The sequence below is a fragment of the Phyllopteryx taeniolatus genome, chromosome 22 (assembly GCF_024500385.1).
Source record: "Phyllopteryx taeniolatus isolate TA_2022b chromosome 22, UOR_Ptae_1.2, whole genome shotgun sequence".
Lineage (NCBI taxonomy): Eukaryota > Metazoa > Chordata > Actinopteri > Syngnathiformes > Syngnathidae > Phyllopteryx > Phyllopteryx taeniolatus.
The window spans coordinates 6,844,159-6,865,988 of record NC_084523.1 but is presented as its reverse complement, the minus strand read 5'-3'; the positions used below and the strand labels follow the sequence as shown (position 1 = coordinate 6,865,988).

General features: G+C 44.7%; 1 protein-coding gene across 1 annotated transcript in view; it reads right to left on the bottom strand.

Annotated features, from left to right (window-relative positions):
* Positions 1–21,830, bottom strand: part of cacna1c (calcium channel, voltage-dependent, L type, alpha 1C subunit) — a 112,378-nt gene that overhangs the window by 24,517 nt on the left and 66,031 nt on the right. The window contains exons 6-21 of the mRNA XM_061762128.1: positions 15,410–15,549; positions 12,911–13,050; positions 11,912–12,064; positions 10,955–11,154; positions 10,171–10,274; positions 6,353–6,440; positions 5,904–5,988; positions 4,200–4,290; positions 2,918–2,944; positions 1,865–2,025; positions 1,407–1,480; positions 1,167–1,318; positions 879–1,080; positions 668–788; positions 248–362; positions 49–166 (exon numbers count right to left, since the gene is read on the bottom strand). Of these exons, the coding sequence (XP_061618112.1) occupies positions 49–166; positions 248–362; positions 668–788; positions 879–1,080; positions 1,167–1,318; positions 1,407–1,480; positions 1,865–2,025; positions 2,918–2,944; positions 4,200–4,290; positions 5,904–5,988; positions 6,353–6,440; positions 10,171–10,274; positions 10,955–11,154; positions 11,912–12,064; positions 12,911–13,050; positions 15,410–15,549 (1,971 nt within the window). The remainder of the gene's footprint in view (positions 1–48; positions 167–247; positions 363–667; positions 789–878; positions 1,081–1,166; positions 1,319–1,406; positions 1,481–1,864; positions 2,026–2,917; positions 2,945–4,199; positions 4,291–5,903; positions 5,989–6,352; positions 6,441–10,170; positions 10,275–10,954; positions 11,155–11,911; positions 12,065–12,910; positions 13,051–15,409; positions 15,550–21,830) is intronic.

Below are 21,830 nucleotides of genomic sequence, written 5' to 3'. Positions count from 1 at the left end.
AACTGAGTTCTGCTTATTCACACATTGTGTGTGTGTTTCTGTGTGTACCTTAGTGGCAGTGTTGGTCTCGCCATCGGAGGTGATGGACTTCAGCTCAATCTTCTCCCTCTTCTCCTCCTCCAGTGGAGGCTTCTCGTTGTTGTGCCGCTTGTCAGGAGTGCCCAGCCTGGAGAGAGAAGAGAAAAAAAAAAAAAAAAACCTCTCCAAACCCTTGACGAGTGCCGCTGATGCCAGTTCTATGCCGTACCTGGCCAGTTTCTTCCTCTCCTTCTCCTCCTCTTCCTCTTTCTGGGCAGATGTCAGGCTCTCCGCGTCGGCCAGATTGTCCACAGCGATGGCCAAGAAGACGTTCAGTAGGATATCTGGTCACGGTGTGATGTTAAGTATGTTGCTGATCCGTCACATCATCGATCCTCCTCGCGACCTTTAGCGTGACTTCCCCTTTGCCTGAAGGACGTCCAGCTGCATTTGCATGAGCTGCTCGGTGCGGCCCGACGTAAAAACCGCCGACTTGCTTTCAAAATCAGTCAGGGCATTGCGTTGATGTAACACAACGGATGAAAATTACAACCCATTTATCCAACACAATTCGCCCATAAGGAAACTTCTAGCGCACATTTTTCCCAATAGTGACTTCTCAGCACTATTCATTTTGCTAACAGGATACAGTTCCCGCAGATGAAGAGGATGATGAAGTAGATGCAGACCAGCATGCCGGGGAAGGAGGGCCCACCGTACGCCATGATGCCGTCGTACATCACCGAGTTCCAGTCTTCTCCGGTCAAGATCTGACGAATCACCAAAAAGGAGATTCAAAACGAGATCACGTTTATTTGAGCAGGACAAATGCCCCCAAGGACAAAGTTTCGATTGGTTACCTGGAAGACGGTCAGCAGGGACTGGGGGAAGTTGTCGAAGGTGCTTCTCCGGGTCTCCTCGAAGTTAAACTTGCCGCCGAAGAGCTGCATGCCCAGCAGGGAGAAGATGATGATGAAGAGGAAGAGCAGGAGCAGCAGGGAGGCGATGGAGCGGACCGAGTTCAGCAAAGAGGCCACCAAGTTGGACAGCGAGTTCCAGTATCTGGACGCAACAAAGAGAACAACACATTGCGTCAAGTTGTGTGTTGAAAAGCTGATGGGAATGGAAACGCATTTTTCAAACTAGACCTGGTTATTTTGAAGATTCGCAGCAAGCGTACGCAGCGCAGCACGGAGATGCCGAGTGGCGACATGATCTTAGTTTCCACCAGGATGGTCTCCAGAATCCCGCCGCAGACGACAAAGCTGTCGAAGCGGTTGAAGAGCGACACGAAGTACGCCTGAGGACGGCAAAGAGCAAGTACACACGCATCGGTTTGCAACCCGCAGTCGTTAACGTCAACTACATGAGTTTGCGTGCTGTTGCACCTGAAGGCCCAGACTGTACATCTTCAACAGCATCTCACCAGTGAAGAGCGCTAGTAACACCTTGTTGGCGATGTCTGTGCAATGCAGGCAAAAAAATAGAGGTGAGTGAAATACATTTGCAGCTCATATGTGTTAAATAAATACAGGGTGTCGTAAAAGCTAGTATACACTTAGGTTTCAGGTATGATTCCGACAGATTAGCATTTGACTGCTGAGGGCTTTGCCCTTTTTATAAGCTTATTAAGCCTTGACCTGGCTTCCCGAGACGTTTTGCTGTCACTGACTACGGTTCAGCGCCAGTTTGAGAACGCAAAGTGAAGTCTACGCTATCCATGTCAAGTCTCTCCAAACAGGATTTGAAACACAGAACTCTTAGAGCTGGCATTTGCGCAAAGGAAGGAAGCTTATAGTGAATTTTTGGAACAGCTTGTACATGAAATGAGGATATAAGGCCGTACCTTGTACGTCGGTTAACCACTGCGGCTGGTGGTGATGTTCCGAGGCGATGGTCAGCGTGTTTAGGAAAACCAGGAAGATGACCAGCCAATAGAAAACCTGCGACTTGACCGCCGCCCGACATTTGCGCCTGCACAGCCGGTTCCATCTGCGAGAGTAGCGACTGAAGGGGAGGGCGGTAAAAGAGAGAAAACACACAGAATAGAGAGAATAGAATAGAGACATGGTCAGGGATCTCACTCGATGTTTGTCAGAGCTGTGGAAAACAAAATTGTCATCCTTTGCACCCAAGAAAAAGGCAGCGCCCACATGATTGAAGGTTGAAATTTGAAGTGCCTGATTGTTATTTGCACTTCAAGAGAAGTGTTTCATCTCATTGTGGAAACTATTTATTTTGCACTGCAGACAATTGAACATGAAATTGGGCAAGGAAAACAAAGCCACTATTTGTGGTGATTCAACGCCTGTAATGACATCCAAAACAAAATCCTGGCTTTACCAGAAACAATTTGAATTGGCACTGTCAGTTCCCCCCCCCCCCCCCACAATATGTTTATTGTTGTAGTAATCTTTTGCTCCACTCATGTAACTAAATAAAATAACCAGTATTACTACAGTACATCCACAAGGGAGTGGTGCCAACAAACACTACTTTTATCTCAAATAAACCAAAAGTCCAAGTTCATAATAGCCACAACCGGCATCCCTTATTATTATTGTGTTTTCTTTCCATCCATTATTTGTGTTTGACCTTCTTCCCCTGGCTCTGAGGCGTCTTTTTATATCGCGCAAACTGGAAAAAAAAGTCATTCCTCCGTCTGTGAGCTGCGGCTTGTGCCGGCATGTGCACGCGGGGGACACAATTCCACAAGACAACAAAAGCGGTGCTGCGCTTGCTCCATTTTTTTTTTTTTTTACCACCAGATTCTATTATTCAGCATACAAAACAAAACATCGTTATTTTCGATGACACATACACACACGTCGAGCGAGTGCAGAGTTAAGTTGGGAGCAGGTGAGCGGAGCGGAGACAATGGCAAACAACATGTACTAACCTGAACTTGGATTTGGAGATCCTATTTCTGGAACACAAAGAACAGAATGGATTATACACACAGACGCACGTACGCACACACACGCACACACACACACACACATATATATACACACGTATAGACACAACATGAAGGGTGATTTGAGAGGGATTATGGTACGGTGTTGCTCATTCGTTTTTTGGTCAAATCACCCTGCGAGAACATATAAAAAGTGGCAACCAGTCAATGAAATAACGCCAATAATTGCGCATTTTCTTGACTTAACATCAACGTTCTGAATAATATCTCGGTCAAATATGGTTTGATTGTTTGCCACTGGAACAGCAACGTTAACAGAGGACTGAGGACAAAGAGAAATGCATTTATAAATGAATAAATGGCATCTTTTATTGCATTGAAATCTGTATGAATCAAACCGCTCATCGTTTGGCGAGCAAATAACTTTGTATGTATCCAAAGTATCAACTGGTACAAGTCTGTTCTCCCTACGCGACCATCTCGATTAGGAGATCAGCGGGAGTTGGCCCAAGGTCTGTCTCCATGGCGACGAGAAGGATAAATACTCCAAGCCTTATCTCCAACGCTGCGCACTCTTACAAAAGAGAAGGTGAGGGTTCCTATTCCCAATAGCCACAAGGTTTTCTATTCAGGTTTCTTCGATTATTTTCTATATTTGACGATTGCTAAAATACTTCACTCATGCCGTTGCTACGAAAATCGTTACGAGTTGAGTTCCTGGCACAGATTCTGACATCATTTTTGTTGTTGTTGTTGTCGTTTTTGGCTCAGACAAGTACCCACAAACAGCCAAACAAAGACAAAGTAACAGATGGACACAGAGAGGAGAATGAATAACCAACAGTGTGCTGCAACTTCGCGATGGCGCGCGTGCGGCGGGTTTTTGACGTGCGGCGTGGGCGTGCCGGAGCGGGCCAAGCCGGGGTCGAAGCGAGAAAGCGCTGGTTTGCATCCCGTCGTGTACGAACGTGTGAGTGAGCGAGTGAGTCAGCTGCCGGTGAGGAGGGAAGCGCTTTTGAGCGGGCCAAACAAAAGACGGCCCATCAAAACCAGAGGGCGAGTGAGCAATCGAGGCTCTGTTACTACGAGATGAGATGATTGATATCCTGCTCGTTTACGCTTCGGCACACCTGGAATCAGAAACGTTGTCCTTGGGCCCTATGAGATTAATGTGTCGGGCTCCTTTTGACAGTTTGCTGGCTCATCCAGAGGCACAATTAAAGGGAAGATCCTGGCGCGGCCCGAGAAGGGGTGGAGTACTTACGCTAGCCGGGTACAGCAGGTCTCTCCCTCCACATCGCCTCCGGGTGCATTGTCTGTGTTCACCGATTCGTTCTCACTGGCCGGCATGCTCACTAGGAGACACAGGCACAAAAAGACACTCGGTTAACGTCACATCTTTCAAAATGATCGTATTTCTACAGGCACTTATATACTTATACCGTACATTACAGAGAAAAATATCACGCACACCGCCAAACAAATATGTCACAAAAAGTGGACATATTAATGATGTACCTGATGCTAGTTGTTCTAGTAGTGGGGAAAAAAACCATATTGGATATTGCATAACTGGTTTCGGTGTGTTTTTACACCTTTAATAGTGAATCGCAACAATTGGTTCAATTGGAATTTTTTTCCACAACATTCTCAAACATTTTTTTTTTTTTTTTTTTTTTTTTTACACCAAGTACCACCTCAAAAACTAAAAAATGTAGCCACATACAAATTTAGAAACCAACAGTTGTAATAGGTTCAATGCCAATGTATTGTACTAAAAAGCTAAATACAACTGAACTTTGCTTGAGTAGTGATTCTTTTCAGACCGCTGGCTTTCAGCTGTGGAGCTTGAGGGACACAGGCGACGCAACAGCTAATAGGGCAGACGACGAAGCCGACCAAAAGTCCCTGTTTGGTTTTTTTTCACAGCTAGCAGGGATATTAAAAGCTGCAAATTGCAGGCTTTTGTGCACAAACACTGCAGGCAGATTGGCTTGGAGCAAGAGCTTTATAACAAGCTTTTGTGTTCACTTCCAGTACGTTTTATGACTTAACAAACAAACCAGTCAGTTATTTGTGTTGTTACAAGATGCCAAAAAGTGGCACGGCAGATATCGGTCGTTTCAGTTCCGAGAAAGGAAATGTGGTGTAGCAAAAGGAACTGAAGTGCTTTAGAGCGTAAGTGAGAGCAGTGGCAGATGTGGAGAATGGGGCGGCAGCCAACTGGAGAGGGGAGAAAAAAAAATGGAAGAGGGATACTTGAGTGGCATCAGAGCGAGAGCGAGACACAGCGAGAGAGGTGGGAGGGCTCGTGAAGGACGCTTCCATGGAGGCGGTGGATGGAGAGGTATTGATGGAGTCCGGGCGGGTGGAGGAGATTGGCGAGTCCCGGGATGCGACTGTTATCGAGTGATACATTGCTTTTTATTGCGTCTGTCAGTCTTTGGCTGCCGGCGGGAATGAGCCGCGGCTCCCTTCGCTGTCACCGCAAACGCTTATTGTAAAACCTCCGGAATCAGACGCTGCTTGTGAATCTTAACGCCCCGTGCGCACAAAATAAGACGTCCTGCAGCAGCTTAAAAAAAGAACTACGGCGGCCGCCCTAGAATCTGACAACAAAAGCGCTTCAGAGTTGCTTCTAATAATAAACGTGGCGTTGCCTTGATTAGACGACGAGGCTCAGATGAGGATCTGTTCCGCACAAGGCCTCTACACGTGTCAACCGCGCCGCGCTTGAAAGCACTCGGGGCCCTGCGGTCCCTCCCGAGGCTGAAAGCCTTTCAAATCCGGTGCCTCCGCCTCAGCGGCGCTCTGAACTAGTTTAATGCCTATTGTTGGCGTAAGCCCCACAGACCTGAGCCACAGAGCACAGGAGGATGGATGGATGGATGGATGGATGGATGGACGGGCAGATGGACGGGGAAGGGGAGCTGACAGAGAAGAAGAAGAAGGTGTGCCGAGGACTCACAGTTTCTGGGTTTGTCGTCGTCCAGACCCTCCTCCTCATTCTCCGGGTCGATGTCTTCAGCCTGAGTGATCCAGTCTAAGTAGCCCTACATTCACAAACACACAAAACAAGACAATTATCACCAGGAACGCCCATAATGTACTCGTAAAAATGCTACGATACTATGACACCCAACATGATACTACGTTCCCAACCGGTCGATTTTTAAGCCAACGCACAGCTTTGTCTTGCAAAGCCTAATGCTTACATAAACAAAGGCTTTCTCAAGTATGGGGAATCGGTATTGGCAAGTGCTTAAATGTAAAAACTTCAGTCTAAAAAAATAAGTTGTGTCGGAGCATCCCTATTTGTTACCCAATTGATGAAGAATTAGGTTTCAGGGGGAACTCTGTGTTCTAGTACAACCACGGGTTACTTAAGAAGCGTCCCAAGACTTTTGTCCAGCCTACCTTGAGATCCTCCTCCAGCTGCTGTTTTTCTCGGAGTTTCTGGAAGTCGCCTCGTGCCTTGGCCTTCTCCCTCTCCTTGGAAAACTCTCTGGGAGGGAGGAAGGCGCAGGGATGCACATCCAGGAATCAGAGAGGGAGAGAGGCAGGAAAACAAATCGAAGGTGAAAGTCTTGCTCAAATAAACACGCATTTTGATGATTAGCCTCTGAAAGGTGGAAGGAGGGAAAACCTGTCAGGAGAAAGAGCTCAAGAGTGTTAGTGTGCAAATAGGAGACAAAAAGCACACATCCTGACACACAGAGGAGGATTACTATCCTCGTATTTCTTAGTTTACGCCCCAAATAACTGATGATTCATGTTGATTTAGCACGGCTCTGTCACTGGCCCGTGTCGCTCTATAAAGCATTCCAGAGCCCACCCGATCGTCGCTCTCTGCTCACCATCCATACCACTACCCGCACTCTCCGTTTCAGCAGTTTTATTAACCCGCTCGTTCCCAAAGTCCGCACCACTTTGAGCCGGTCGTTTTCAATTTTCTGCTTTCCGCTGCCGGTTTGGCATTGAAAAATGAGAATCTGCTCTCATTTGCCTTGCCTGGGTGAAGAAAGGTAAAATGAATAAAACAAATGTAGGCGTCAGGATGTCATGCGACTTAGTGACTGGTAAGTGTCAGCTCCAATAATGGTTATCTTGTTGCTGTCTGGGTGAATGTTGCTCATTTATCTCCAGGTTTTCCTCCCCGGCGCTCCGCGCGCAGAGGCCGCTCTGAGGTCGCCGCGCATCGGCGTCTGTTTGCCGACTCGTTGCGCGGGTCACTAACCGGTGACCGGTCGCACTCAAGACGAACACACGGCTTGGTCGAAAATCCTCTCCGGGCTTCTCTGTTGTTTCTATTTCAAAGACCATGTTGCCGTGTCACTCTTATTCCTGGTTAGCCATAAATTATCACGCGACTCTGAGGCCCCACTTCCCCAATCCTCGAACACACTGCGAATGAAGCATTTGGGAAAAGGTCAGGCTGTGTAGTGTGTTAACGGCATCATTAGTCACAAGCCAGACAAAGACTCCGACAGCCAAGCCACCCCGAGCTGTTTGTGCCAAACAGACTTTTATTATTATTTTTTTTCTTTCCTTTTCTCCCCCGACAATGCTGCCGGCGTATCATCCCGGCTATCACGCCTCAGAGGAGGATCAGTCGGAGGCCTTCGTTTGTCATCGTTTCACGTTCATTCATTCAAAGTCAATAGCTAAGAGTGATTTAGTTGACGAGTTTGGATTCTAAAGAACGACAGCGTCTGCTAAATATTAGGGAGCAAATCTTAGTCTTATCCAAAGTGTCTCTTTGGCTCAATCCCTTGCAGTGTAGCAAACGTATTTTACCAATTAGCGTTCATTTCTAAGCGAAACATCCAAATGGTCTAAGGCATTCGAATAAATTGTTTTTAAAATCCCATAAGATGTTATTAACGGCAATTGCCAGTATCTTCTCAGCTTCTCCTTTGGGAGTCCAAATGTTCATCTCTTGCTTATGTATCGATTTATTTTAAATGACTGTGACAGTTTTGCAGGGTCCAAACAGCGCTGCCCAACGACCGTGTCATGTTATTCCATCAACGCAGCTAAGTGACATCGGCGCCAGAGAGTTAATATCCGTAAAGTTGTCGGTCTTGCATGACTTCAAGCGGCAGTTGCTTAAGTATCATTTCACCACAGTTGGCTGCGAGCATAATGACTGAAGCATACATGCTCAAGCAGAATTCCGGGGACTTTGGAATTAAACATCACCAGATGGAATATGAACCGCGCAGAGTATCTATAAAAACAAGCAACGCATCTACTGTCAGGATAGAAGAAGCTAGCGGGAAGACTCCCAAGAGTTCTCCCGAGGCATGAAAAGGAGATGTTAGTCTGAAGTGAGCTCGGAACCTGCCCTTACCCGCTCAATACCCCCAGAACCAAGTTAAGCACAAAGAAGGATCCGATGATGATTAAGGTGACAAAATACACCCACGGCCACCTGTACCCTACTGCGTCGTTCACCTGGTGGAGAGATGGAGGGAATAGAAGGGAAGGAAGGGAAAGGGAGGATAGGAAAGGGTTAAATCCTCAGCCATCGCTCGGGATGTGCCACTCGTGCGGGATCCTCAGCGTTTGAACTCATGAATACACAAGACAGCTCATTTTGGTGCAGCAGGTGCCTTTCTGGAAATTGGACAGACAAATCAGCTAATTGCCCGCTTAATTCATTCCTCAAGCGAGGAGAGGGGGCATTCCAGTAAGACGACGTGCAGCAAGACTCCCCTGGACACAACAATACCGCGGTTCTCAATCCATCTCAGTTTTTAGCTCTTTTCCCTAAAGATAAAGCTATTTGGATCAAGGTACAGCGGTGGGATTTTTAATAAGAAAAAAAAAAGCTCTCTGTATTGTTGTGCTTGATAAAAGCATACAGTAACAAGGTCATTAAATACAATGTCGAGAAATGAAAGCGTTCTTTGCTTCAGTTCAACAGACATTGTGCTGCTCCTTCTAATGTGCGCACCTCGGCCACTTGAGGGTTGTATAATACAAGGGGAGTAAGCCGCAGTAGTATTAGTCGTTCTTCACAGGGGATAAAGAATATATGCCGGTGAGTGTTGTTATGCTGTCTGTCTACATATGTTGCTCCAGCGTTTGTGTTCAAATAAGCATTGTTTGAATGGTTAAAACCAGGGCTTGACATCGACACCCGCCAACCCGCCAAATGCGGGTAAACTGGCCACCGTGGCGGGCTCGCTCAGCAACCCCGTTGACGAATCTAATTCGATGGGGAAAAAGTTTGATGGTAAATTGGTTCACTCGTATCTCGACGCCCGCTGTGTACTTATTAGTTATATTGTTAATTACTCTGATGATGCCATGTCACGCTTACTTGTTTTAAATCTGTATTGTCTTAGTAGTTTTGTAGTTTAAGGTTTGGACCTTAAAATAGAAAAAAAACATTTGAGAAACCCAATAAGATTTAACCTTCTTTTGTCTTTTTCTCCCCCCCCCCCCCCCCCCCCCCCACCCCCCCGTTGTGCAAGTTTTCTGTGCTCCACCCGAGGGGTGAATTATTTATACCTCGGCGTGTCCCTACAGGCCGGGTGGTGCTCGTACTCGGCGAAGCAACCCCAGCCAGACGAGCACTTATTCAGAACACATGTTTTAGCCCCGTCTAACCTTGTGAGGGCCGCCACTGACTGGAACCGAAGCCGCACGCACGCGCGCTTGCCGACACTTTTGCAGATATGGAGCTGGTCAAAAGCTTGGATGCCAGCGTGTCCGTGCCCATCTGGCCATTCCAAAAAGGCCGTGACGGCCTCTTGTGCTCAAATGACATGAACATAACAGATGGCTACGCTACTGCTTGTTTCATATGTAAGCGTGCGCGTGTGTATGTGCGTGTACAACCAGCGTGTGTCGCTCCATAAGTAATAAAAGTTGCTTGGCTTGGAATATCCATCAGTTGTTAAGGGCTGCGTCATGTTCTTTTATGATGGATGATGACAATTACACTTGTTTGCCTTTCTCCACAACAGAGACGACGCAGCTTTGACACGTTATTTGGTAGAATTTATAGGAATAGGCTTACAATACATGGACAGAAGTATTGGGACGCGACGCCTACGAGAAGTGGAGGAGTTTCACACTGCACGTAATACGTTCCCACTTCGGTAAAGGAGGCGATGCTCTCAAAATGTTTGGCGGTGGGAGTCTGGCTGCACTGCACACTGCTTCATCTACAACACACACACACACACACACACACACACAAACAACAAAGCAGAAGCTCTTACCCACTCAACACCCCCAGAACGAGATTGAGGACGAAAAAGGAGCCGAAGATGACGAGAGAGACAAAATAGACCCACGGCAGCTCATAGCCCATAGCGTCCTGCATCTGAGAGACGGACAGATGGATAGAGAGAGAGAAAGACAGGAGGAGGAGGAGGGAAGACGAGAGCGGGTTAATCGAAATATCTGCCGTGTTAAGGTGAGCGTGGATGTTAAAATGGGAAAAAAAGGTGTCCAGAAAGAGATGCAATCAGATGAGACATTAAGGAGGCGCATGTTACAAATAAATAAATAAATAAATGCTGTCCAGTGTATGTGCACAAGATGGAAGCAAACAGTGTGCTAGAAGAGGGGGTGTAGAGATCGGAAGCTCCCCATTACATGTACACACCAACACACACACACTATGACACAACCCCAATAAAACGTCAGAAGTGGCTCAACATCACGCTAACTGTGCGGTGTCTGCTTGCAGTTAACTCATTCACTGCTGTGGACATTTCAGTGGAATCCTGCCCCCCCCCCGGACGGACGGAAATAACCGACTGTAGATCTGTCCTGGGCCGGTAAAAATAAAAAGGAAGTCAGTCAAAATCATCTTAAAGCGGCTGGCAGCGAATGAGTCGAAGCTTGACCAACATGCACGTCTAACAGCTTAACATCTACTTAATGCGATGAATATGACATCCACTTGGGATGAAATCTAAAAGGCACCTTATGGCGCTATGGACTCAAGTGATGCCACCTCTATGAGGTTTGTACAAGCCGCCGTGGTGCCCGGCTCACCCAGTACAGCACGTCCGTCCAGCCCTCCATGGTGATGCACTGGAACACGGTCAACATGGCGAAGGCGAAGTTGTCGAAGTTGGTGATGCCGTCGTTGGGGCCCTCCCAGCCCATTTTGCACTCGGTCCCGTTGTGGTTGCAGTGTCGGCCGTACGCCATGTCGGGCGCGCACGGCGCCGGTTTTTCCTCCGCTATCGTGCCTGAGAGGAGCGTCACATTTGGAGTCTGCCAGCTTGATTTATGACTGAGTTTGATGCGGTGAAAGGGGGAAGCTTGGGGCGTAAAGCGAACATCTTTGCCGTAAAATAAAAGCACCACAGTAAACATCTTATGTTTGGCATTTACATTTTTTTTTTTTTAAGTCATCGTATGGGATGGAATAAAATTTTTCGAGAAACAACAAACAAATGAGAGCTCAGCAAAATGAAGGGTCCTGTGAGTTTATATTATGATGATTTAATACGTTTGTTACATCTAATGCTCATCCTCCAAAAAATGCTTTCGCCACTTGGGAGACGTGAAAGTGGGCCGACAAGGCAGGAAATGACGCCAAATGCGCAAATCTATCCCATTTTCTAACGCCGCATCCAAAATAAGGAGTCCAAAAGACAGACAAAAGGTTGAAATGTATATAATCAATAGCGGCGATGGTAAAAATGGTGAAACAAAACAAGTTCCCTCTGGGGGCTGACATATACGACGGCAGAGTATTCGGCTGGCACGTACCCAGAGGAGCGCTAATGCGTCTCCGGGGACCTATCACATCACCATCACAACACTCAAGTCCATTTATACCTGGGGGCCTTTATTGAAAACGACTTCAATCATTTACGGCGAGCGCTGCACCAATTATTGCTAAAATCCTTCATACTCACAAACATAAACGCTGCTTTCAATATTTAATGGATACGATTGCTTTAAGTGTGCCTGCCAGTGAAGTATTTTGTGTGCGCGTACCTGTGTGCTCGTGAAAGCAGGTCTTGTGCATCTTGCCCATGAAGAGCTCCAGGCCGATGATGGCGTAGATGATGATGACGAAGAGGACCAGCAGGGCGATGTGGAGCAGGGGGACCATGGCTTTGATGATGGAATTCAACACCACCTGCAAACCTGGAGCGCACACAACGCGTGAGATGACATCATATTGTACTTTAGAAAAACATACAGGAACGACATCATTAAACAGAGAATCAAACCCTTTTTTGGCCACATTTTTGCTTCAATTCAATGGGCTTTGTGCTGCTCCTTCTGGTGTGTGCATCTTGGCCACCTAGGGGCAGTATAATACAGCCATACAGATATACAGTACATGGAGCCGGTTGAAACTCCTCAGTAAGCTGCAGTAATAATAGTTGTTCTTCACATAAGATAAAGAGTACATATATATACCCGTGAGAATGTTTATATTGTCCGTCTACATGTGTTGCACCACCGTTTGAGCTCACTGGATTTGCACCTTTATCTGCACCAAATTATTATTATTTTTTTTTACATTTTTCATGTAATCTGTGGGATGAAGGAGTTTTTTCCCCCCCCCCATACCAAACCTTTTCTCCTCCCCACGGTGCTTGTCTGTGTACAAAGTCCTTGTAAATTCTCCTGTGAACAGGGTCACCGTGACACCAATTTAATGCCAAGTGGAAGGGGTCACGACGGGGGGCAGCATGGGAACAATTGTGCGCACACAAACACACACACACACACACACACGTTACAAGCAGCAGATAAATTGTCTGCGAGCACATCTCCGTTAGCGGCCGAAGAAATCAATAATCCGGCGGGCGAGCAAACGGGAGGAGATCAGATAAAGTGTAAGTAGACAAAAGTGCGTGTTTGTTATTGTGTGTTATTGCAGCGGGCGTCCATAGCAGCTCCCTGCTTTGTTCCATCCTCACCTGATCCCCAGACGATTCAATTGTGTAGTTTTCTCAATGGTCTACCCTACTGTGTACTTACTGGGCACTCCGGAGACCAGTCGGAGGGGTCGGAGTACTCGGAAGGCCCGCAGAGCCTTGACGTCGAAGCCCGCCGCTTTTCCTCCGATTGGAGCGGCGCCGTCGCCCTTGGTGGCCTGCTCCAGGATGGCACTGAACAACCTGCAAAACAAATGGCAAGAGTTCTCAAAAAAATATGATCATCATATCATATCAACATCCTACCAGTTTCTTCCAAGAGTTGATTCGTATTGGGGCGACCATTTAGCGTGAGAGTCGAAGCAGATTGTGCAATCTAACGCTGTTTATGAGCAAATAAACAACTGCAAAGGTTTTAATGTGAACTCAACAAAAATGCAGGCCTCGTCTGACCTGCTTTTAATTTTCATTCCGACTCCAGACCCTGCAAAATTGAATTCACCAACCCCGGATCGGAAACATCCATTAGTTTATTAATAATTTAAGTGAGGTAAACAGGGACATTAACCTAGCTTGGAAACTTTCTATTTTTTTTTTTTAAATAGCTGGAGACATCAGTTAAAGGTGCTTCTAGAATATAAACATGATCATAATTGTTTTTTATTCCGGCATTACAACAATGAAAGGTGTTTCATCTGCTGGCCCTGTTATTCACACATGGGGAAATATTAATATTAACACTTGGCTTGAAATATTATTTTATGATGAGGCATGACACAATGACTCAATTGTTTTGGGCTTGGCTTTGTGGAAACTAACTGCTGTGAATAATAAAAAAATAATAATAGCACAACTAAAGTTGGTTTGCTGGTCATCACTAATCTCCAAATGAAAATAATAAAGGCTCCAGTACTGAAATTGTGTACATTAAGCAAATAAGCAGCGCTAATTAGCTTACCTCTCATCGCGCCATCTCTAAGATTGCCATACAATACCATTTCCCCCCCCAACTGTGGCTGGCTCAAACGCCACATTAGTCGTGGACAATTCTCAATTAGCACAGATGAATTGGCCGCTTCAAAAGAGCACTTCGAATGCATCTCCATGTCACTCCACCTGCCTTTCAGTTCGACTCACGCTCGCCTTTGACACAGCCGGTAAAAAGCGCATTCAAGGGCGCGCCGATTTGCGTTTTGGTGCGACGTGGCATTAAAAGACAATTACGGCCTTTTGCCTGTGCGATGTGTGCGCCTTCAAGCCCTGTTGGCGCCAGGACAAAGCCTTGCACCCAGATGCTGACCATTCCACAGCGTCATTTCTCAGTTCCGCGCACGGGCTGGCTGGCAGTTAAGACAACACTCATTCATGCACACACACGCTGAAGCGATGCTATCACAGATGACACCTGGTTATGTGCAGTGGGACAAATGCAGGGTGTGTGCATTTATGCGTCACTGTTGTGACTGACACATTTCTTTATTTTTTCTTCCTAATTGACCATTCTGTTTCATATCCTATTTCATGTCTGTACAAATATTTCCAGGCAAATAGGGGCAATCACACAATGTTATGCATGAGAGGATCCGTTCTATAAGAACTTGTACATGTGTGCGGGTACGGGTCTATGAAATTAAGATGCTTGTGGATGACAATAGCAGTTAGCCTCGCAAACGTTATTTGTTTTTCTGCCCGTGGTGCAAAAAAGGTTGGGAACATCTGTATTGTGCTGAACAAAATATCAGTGACATCATCGATTAAGCCACATCGACTCGACTTTCATCCCATTAAAGTCGACTCAAAACAATCTTTTAGTTCTTCGAATCCTACTACCTAATGATGAGTCCATCAAGCCTTCATTGTCACTTTCAAGGGACAATCTGCTGGTAGGAAACGCTAATTGGCGTGATTGATGTTTGCGCACCAGGGGCTAATTGGAGAGAGCGGCTGTGTTGTTAAAAGGTGACCCCCAAAAAACACTGACTGGAGTGCAATGTTTCTTGATCCACACTTAGCCAAGGTCGGAGCGAGAACTCATCACTTGCACAGTTGAAAGCGAGCGGCGTGGCGCCTCTTGTTTCCGAAGCGTGTCATCATAAAAGCCTCCATCCGGACAGACGCAGACAGAAAAAGCCTCAGACAAGCAAACAGAAAGGCTAGATAACAGTCTAAGAGTGGTACAGGTTGTGTTTATGCCACAGGCGCTGGCACCGTGATGCTCGCCAATACACACACGCACACACGCAGAGGCTTAGCAGATGGGCGATAGTTGCTGAGTGGCAGATAAAGAAAAACAGAGCGCAGCTTTGCTATCAGCATCTAACAAGCTAATCAGTTTAAGGCTCACCAATCCACTGTCGGCCAAGCTTTAGTGCGGCTTTAAAACTTGATTCACCCTGAAAGATGACTTTACGGTTGTGTGGAAAAGGGGCCTTTGTGACTCACTGCCATTGCGGGCAAAAAAAATAAAAATAAATAAATCACAGGGAAAGAAATTACTCCATTGTCGGAGTGGTCACGGCGGTCACCTTGTGGAATTCAGTTAAGAAGAGTAAAAGTAAAAGTAAAAAAAAACAAAAAAAACAAACAATCTCCGCTGACTCACCCGACGACTACGATGATGAAGTCGAGCAGATTCCAGCCGTTCCTCAGGTAGGCATTCGGGTGGAAGAGCAGGCCGTAGGCTATCACCTTCAGGAACGCCTCCACGGTGAAGATGATGAGGAACAGATACTCCACGCGCTCCTGCAGACAAGCACACCGAAACATTTGTTTATTTCAATGCGTCATATTACGTAAGACGCCTCTGTCTAATTTCTTCTTTGAGGGTTCAGTGCTCATGTGCACATCACAACTTGAAATTTTGCCTCATGTGGCCAATAGCTGCTCCCTTCTGTTTGTAATTATTTGTGCGTTATTATTATTTGCATCCATGTATTTTTCTGAAGCCGTGGTTCTCAAAGTGTGGTATGGAGGCTCCCTCTAATGTACGTGAAAGAATAACTTAAATGAAATGTTAAAACTCTGCATATGTTACAATAGCTTGAACTTCAGTACAGTAACTTTGTATTGTAACTGTAATTTGTACCATTCAGTTGTATTTAACTTTTACGTGCAATACATTTGCACTGAATCGTTAAGAACTGTTGTTTTTAATACATTTATTTAGGTACAATTTTCTTGAACTTTTATGCCCAATACATTTGAATTAAATCATAATTCAAGTATTTTTTTTAACTTCCCATATTTCAGTGCAGTGTCAAACTGTACATACAGTATGTTACAGTATTAAGCACACTTCAGCTATATTTAACAAAGTACAATACTTTTGCATTGATTGTAATCTTAAGAAATGTTTGTTTTCAAACATTTATTCAGGTACAATTTTTTATCTTTATGTGCAATATATTTGAACCGATTTTTAATTTGTTTTAATTTTTCCATATTTAAGCCTCTGTCTTGTTTTTTTTGTATTTTAATGTTGGGCATGATGGTGGCACTTAGAGAGTATTATTATCTTTTAAATTTTTTTTACGTGGTACTTTTGTGCAAAAAGTTTGAAAACCCCTGGTATGACGAGTAATTGAGTACACAATCAAAACATGAGGATTATTTAACCAAGGAGTCCCACTTCCTGTCGCAACAGACGTTGCGCACAAACACTCAGTCACACAAACACAACTTTTACTAGCGTTGCTGTTGTAGCGATGACCCCCGACTGAGAGGGGGGGGGGAGGGGCGGGGTCCTGGGAAATGGCCCGAAACGGCCTCGACAAAAACGAAGGGGATTACAAAACCTTACGAGCGGCGTCATAAAAAAAAAAAAAAAAACCCAAAAAAATCACTTTTCTTCTCAACATCGTCATCCGTCATGTTCTCTAAATAATATGACAAGGCGGAACTCGGATAATGACTCAACACGAAGGCGTTTACACCCGCTCTCTCCTCATATTCATTTTGAAAAACACCAAAATATCTGCTTTCATCCATCATCGCCCCTTGTGTGCATCCTGGTGGTTTCCCATGGTCGCACGCTCGCGCCCGGCCAGAGCGCTGGGTCGCGAGGTCAAACGGATCTCAGCAGACTGCTGTGGGAGGAACTCGAGGAACCTGATGCTGGAGCTCCGAGCTGGCTGAACGTTGACCTCGGCTTCTTCGAGCATCTCGTGCCAGACGACACACAAAATACACAAATATGTGCTTGGACGTGGACCAACAATCTCTTGGGAATTGCACATCAAGACTTGTTGAGTTCTTTGATACATTTGATCATGTCAACATACAGTGGATACAAAAAGCCCACACACCAACTCTTCAAATGCAAGGTTTTTATGATTTAAAAAAAAAAAAAAAAGGGAGTATATCAGAGTGTGCGTGAGGTGTGTGCTAACTTCCATTTTACATGAGTTTGAACATGATTGGTTAGTTCTGAACACAGCCACGTGTGGCTTTAAGAGGGTGTGCACACTTGTGCAACTAAATTATTTCAGCGGCTCAGTTTTACTTCAAATTTCAACTCAAATTCAATTGAGTTGTTTAGGTTTAAAACCTTTGAAATTATGTGTCTTGGTCTCATTTTTTTACATCACACAAATGAACAAGGGTGTGTAGACTATGTAAAAATAATAGAACTATTGAATACATAGAAAGTAAATATTTGCAATATTTTAAAGTATTCAATACATGAATATATTTCCGCCCTTGAAAGGCAATTAGAGCTTAACGCCTCAACGGAGTCCAGTCATTATCCAGGTGAGTGATTTTACATGAAACGTCTTTATTTATTTCGCTCTTTTCTTCTTCTTTCTTTAAAATGCGTGTCACTTGCAGAGGGGTTCAATAATTGATAGTTTTCATATTCATCACTCTCCACCACACAGCGAGCAGTCTAATTAATTACACAAACACACACAAACACATGTGTTGCGTATCTGCCAGTGACAAGCAGCCTGTGTGGCGCTCAGACGTTGAAAAAAAAGAAGAACATCTGGTAGGAACAGCAAAGTATCACACACACAAACACACACACAAGGAGGCACACGCGCGCGCCCGCACACACACACGGATGCACATACACACACTTTCTTCCGTTCATGTGGCCTCGCAAAGGTCAAAATCATTAAGGGGGGCAACTAATCTGGTTAGTGATGGGAAAGGAATGAGAGGGTGAAAGAGGAGAAGATGGATGGAAGGATGCAAAGAAGGAGAGAGAGAGAGAGAGAGAGAGAGGAAAGCAGGCAGAGCGGATGGCGGAAAGGTGAGCGCGTCGTTGCAATAATTCGGTTAACTGTAATAGGTCAACTCAACCGCCTATCCATCAGCGCGGCCAATCGGATTACAGCATCGACATTCTATCGCACGATGTGCCGCGTTTCCATCCGCCTTGACCTTCTGTGTGTGTGTGTGTGTGTGTGTGTGCCTAAAACAGGATGACGCATTTTAAAGCCACAAACGAGTGTTGTTGCATCTTTGAATTTGTGTCCCATCCCATAAAATACAATGTTTATATGACAAAACTATAAGGAGCAATGAAAGTCGCGGCCTCCAACAGCTCCTCGCAAGTGTTCTCATTTCGTATTTGTGTGTTTGGCGAGCAACAGTGCAACAGCAACTGTGGCTCTCCCTGCACACATGCGACGAGCGCACTCATTTGTTTCCCACTTGACTCCAAAAAATCGATCACATTTTTTCCCATGTAACAGGTGAACATTGTAGTTCTCAAAGTTTTTCCATTATTTCTAACATCTGTGGACTTTTTGGCCCCTGTTCTTGCTTTCTATTGGTCATCATTGTTTTTCAATGTTCCCACCTCGTCTTTTCCTCTTTCTTCCTTGTTTCACTCCCACTCTCTCGCTCCATCTTTCTTCCTGGGTGCCAACCGCAAGTTACCATAGAGACCAAGATGGGTTCCCACGTTGCCATGGAAACTGCGGGCTGCAGCCGCAGCGGCAGTTGCGCTTACACGCGCGCAGATGACGCTGATCAGCGCCGTACCGAGAATACCCGCATCGCACGCTCATAATTGCTACTTTTCTGTCACTGTCCTCTCTCCTATTGTGCGCATATGTTTGCGTGTGTGGCGATCATTGCTCAGATTGGGAAATAAAAGCTGCTAACTTGGGGCAGAATGATAAGGGGAAAACGGATTAGCAATGAAAATGTATCCCAAAATAAAATGCAATAAAAATAGAAATAAAAACAAATAAATGAACGTAAATCAAAGAAATCAAAACTTGAAATAAACCAATTTTAAAAAAATAATTAAAAAATTATTCTTCAGAGGTCTGTTGTGTCAATCTACATGTTTCATTTAATACAAATGGACACATTAAAAATAAACATACACATACAAATGACACAAAAAAAGGAAATACAAATAGGATCAATAAGAAATAGAATAAAGAAAAATAGATTAAAAAGTCAAATGGAAATATCTCCCAAAATAAAATAAAAAAAAAAAAATGAATAAAATGAACCTATCATAAATAAAAGATTCAATACAAAGACAATATCAAAATAAAATCTCCCAAAATATGAATAAAAACCTATTCTTCAGGAGTCTATAGCGCTATTCCAGACTTTATGCTGCTGATGAAGCTGAAGCTAGAAAAGCCAGTTCCATCTGAGAATATATTTAATAGAAATCTTTTTTCTCTCGATGTTTATTTGAAAAATGGACAATAGACCAAACTGTCAGCACCCCACTGAGACACATTAGCGTACTTTGGAGGTCTCTTCACGTGTTCTTTCACTTATTAATCACGTCACTTTCGAACAACTCACACACTTGCACCCAAGCACACAGTGGGCCTCACGCTGGCTCCGCCTCCGAGCAAACAGACGGTTAATGCATTACCATTAAGCTTTTATTGTCTGGGATAAATTATTCATTAAGTCACTGTCTTTATGTGCGCTTTTTTTTTTTTCTGCTCTGGGTTAGGGCGCCTGGAGCACCGATGTACAACAGGGACGAATACGGTCCCACATCCACAGAAGTGAGCTTTATTCGACCCGACCTGCACGCTTCTAGACGGGGGAAGAGGGCAAAGAAAAAGAAGGCTGTAGGTAAAATAAACATTTAAAAAGTGCCTGTAAATACAGGCAAAGGTGTCAAAAAGTGAGGACGCTGGGATAGCATATACAAGTGTGCAGAGAAGCAACGATATGTAAGCAGAGGGGAGGGAAAGAGAGCAAAACAGAGCAATTGGTCTAAAAATAAAAGAACACAGGAGCATAAATCACCTCCTATACACAGCTTGTGTATGTGTGTGTGCGCATGTGCGTGAGCGAGAGAACCTTGAGAGACGGGGAAGGAGATGAAGGCAGTAAAAGAAAGCTCGGGAAGATAATGAAACAGCGAAGGTGAGCGAGAGGATTTAGAGCGCTTTTCCTTACGTGCCGTACAAACACCGAAGCGCGCACACGCACGGGTGTCGCAAATGAAGACAAAGCGAAGTGGCACACAGACACTGTAGTGCATCGGGATGCTGCTTGCTCAAATGACAGCGGAAGATTGATTACTAAATCACCATGTGTGACTGCATGCGTGTGTGCATGCATGTGTGAGCCATATCGCGCTGTTAGGGAATATTAAAAAAAGGAAAGAAAGAAAGGAGCAGCTAGCGTTTAATAGTAGTAGCTTTGAACCCACAATCCTAACTAATTATCAGCCTAAAAGCATCCACTCACAACTTTTGTACAGTTTTAGTACAATGTTTTTCTTTTTGCATGCTTACAGTCACTCAATGCATTCTGCAAAACCATAAGTACTATATACATAAAACATAATAATAGGGATTTTGACCTCATTTCAAGGCAGCTTGGCCCCCTTCATTCCATCTCCCGAAGGTCCAAATCCATTTCTCAGACACGCCTCTCCCTATTTTTTGTCCATTTTGAACCCTCTTCTAAGTCTTTTTCGTTGCCATTCAATCTCGAGGATGCACGACAATGACTTGTAAGGACACAAAATGAACACAGTTGTCATTGAGCTCCAAAATCCCAATCAAGTCAAAAAAAGAATTGAAATGAAATGAAATGACACCAAATACAGTGGTGCCTTATGAGACTTTCAAGATATAAGCTGTCGTTTGTCGGATTGTTTTGCCTTGACTTATGAGCAAAAATTCGAGATACGAGTCATGTTTGGTGGCAATGAACAACAAGCAGCAATTTGGCAGATAGTTAAAAAAAAAAAAAAAAAAAAAAACTTTGAAAAAGAGGCTCCGAGCTTCGAATAAGAAGAAAGACATTTACTGACAACAACCGTGCAAATTTACCTTGAAGTTCGCTAGCTTAATGCTAACAAACAATGGGAAATGCTGGAGACAGGTTAATGAATCATCAGCATCTACGCGGCAGTCTTGTAACGTGTTCAAGCAACAGATATTAAAACACAAACATCAAGATACATAGACAGACAATATAACAAAACTCAAAGGCATATTTTCTTGATCCTCTGCAAAGAACGACTAATATTACTGCAGCTGGAACGCAGGAGGCTGGAATGGATTAATGGCATTTCCATTCATTTCAATGGGGAAAGATGATTTGTGGTACAAGTGTTCGTTAATGAATGAATTAAAATCATATCTAAATTACACCATGTTGTATAGCCGCACAATATTAGCCATTAGTTGTCCTCACCTCGCAAGCAAATGGAGCTAAAACTGTAGGGACATCATCATTCATGTGTGCTTTAAAGAGTGAAAAGTGTAACATTGTTCTGTTTTTGAGAAGCTCTTCAAATAGAGAGGGAAAAAAAAGGTTACATGTCAACGGGAGACAACTACTGTCTAAAGCCAAAGAAATCCTCCTTTTCTCTCACTACACGGTGAATTTGTTGGTTTGCCGCTATCACAGCCGAACATACCCCTCTAACTCCTCTGAGAGTGCCGGAAAAGCCCCGTGAATGGCGTGTGCGCTTCTTCTTCTCGTGTGTGTGTGTTGAAAATGACTCCATCATTCCTTCCTAGTTGATAGCCAGTGAAGCGAAACCAAAGCCCAGCACGGTGAAAATAGGGAAA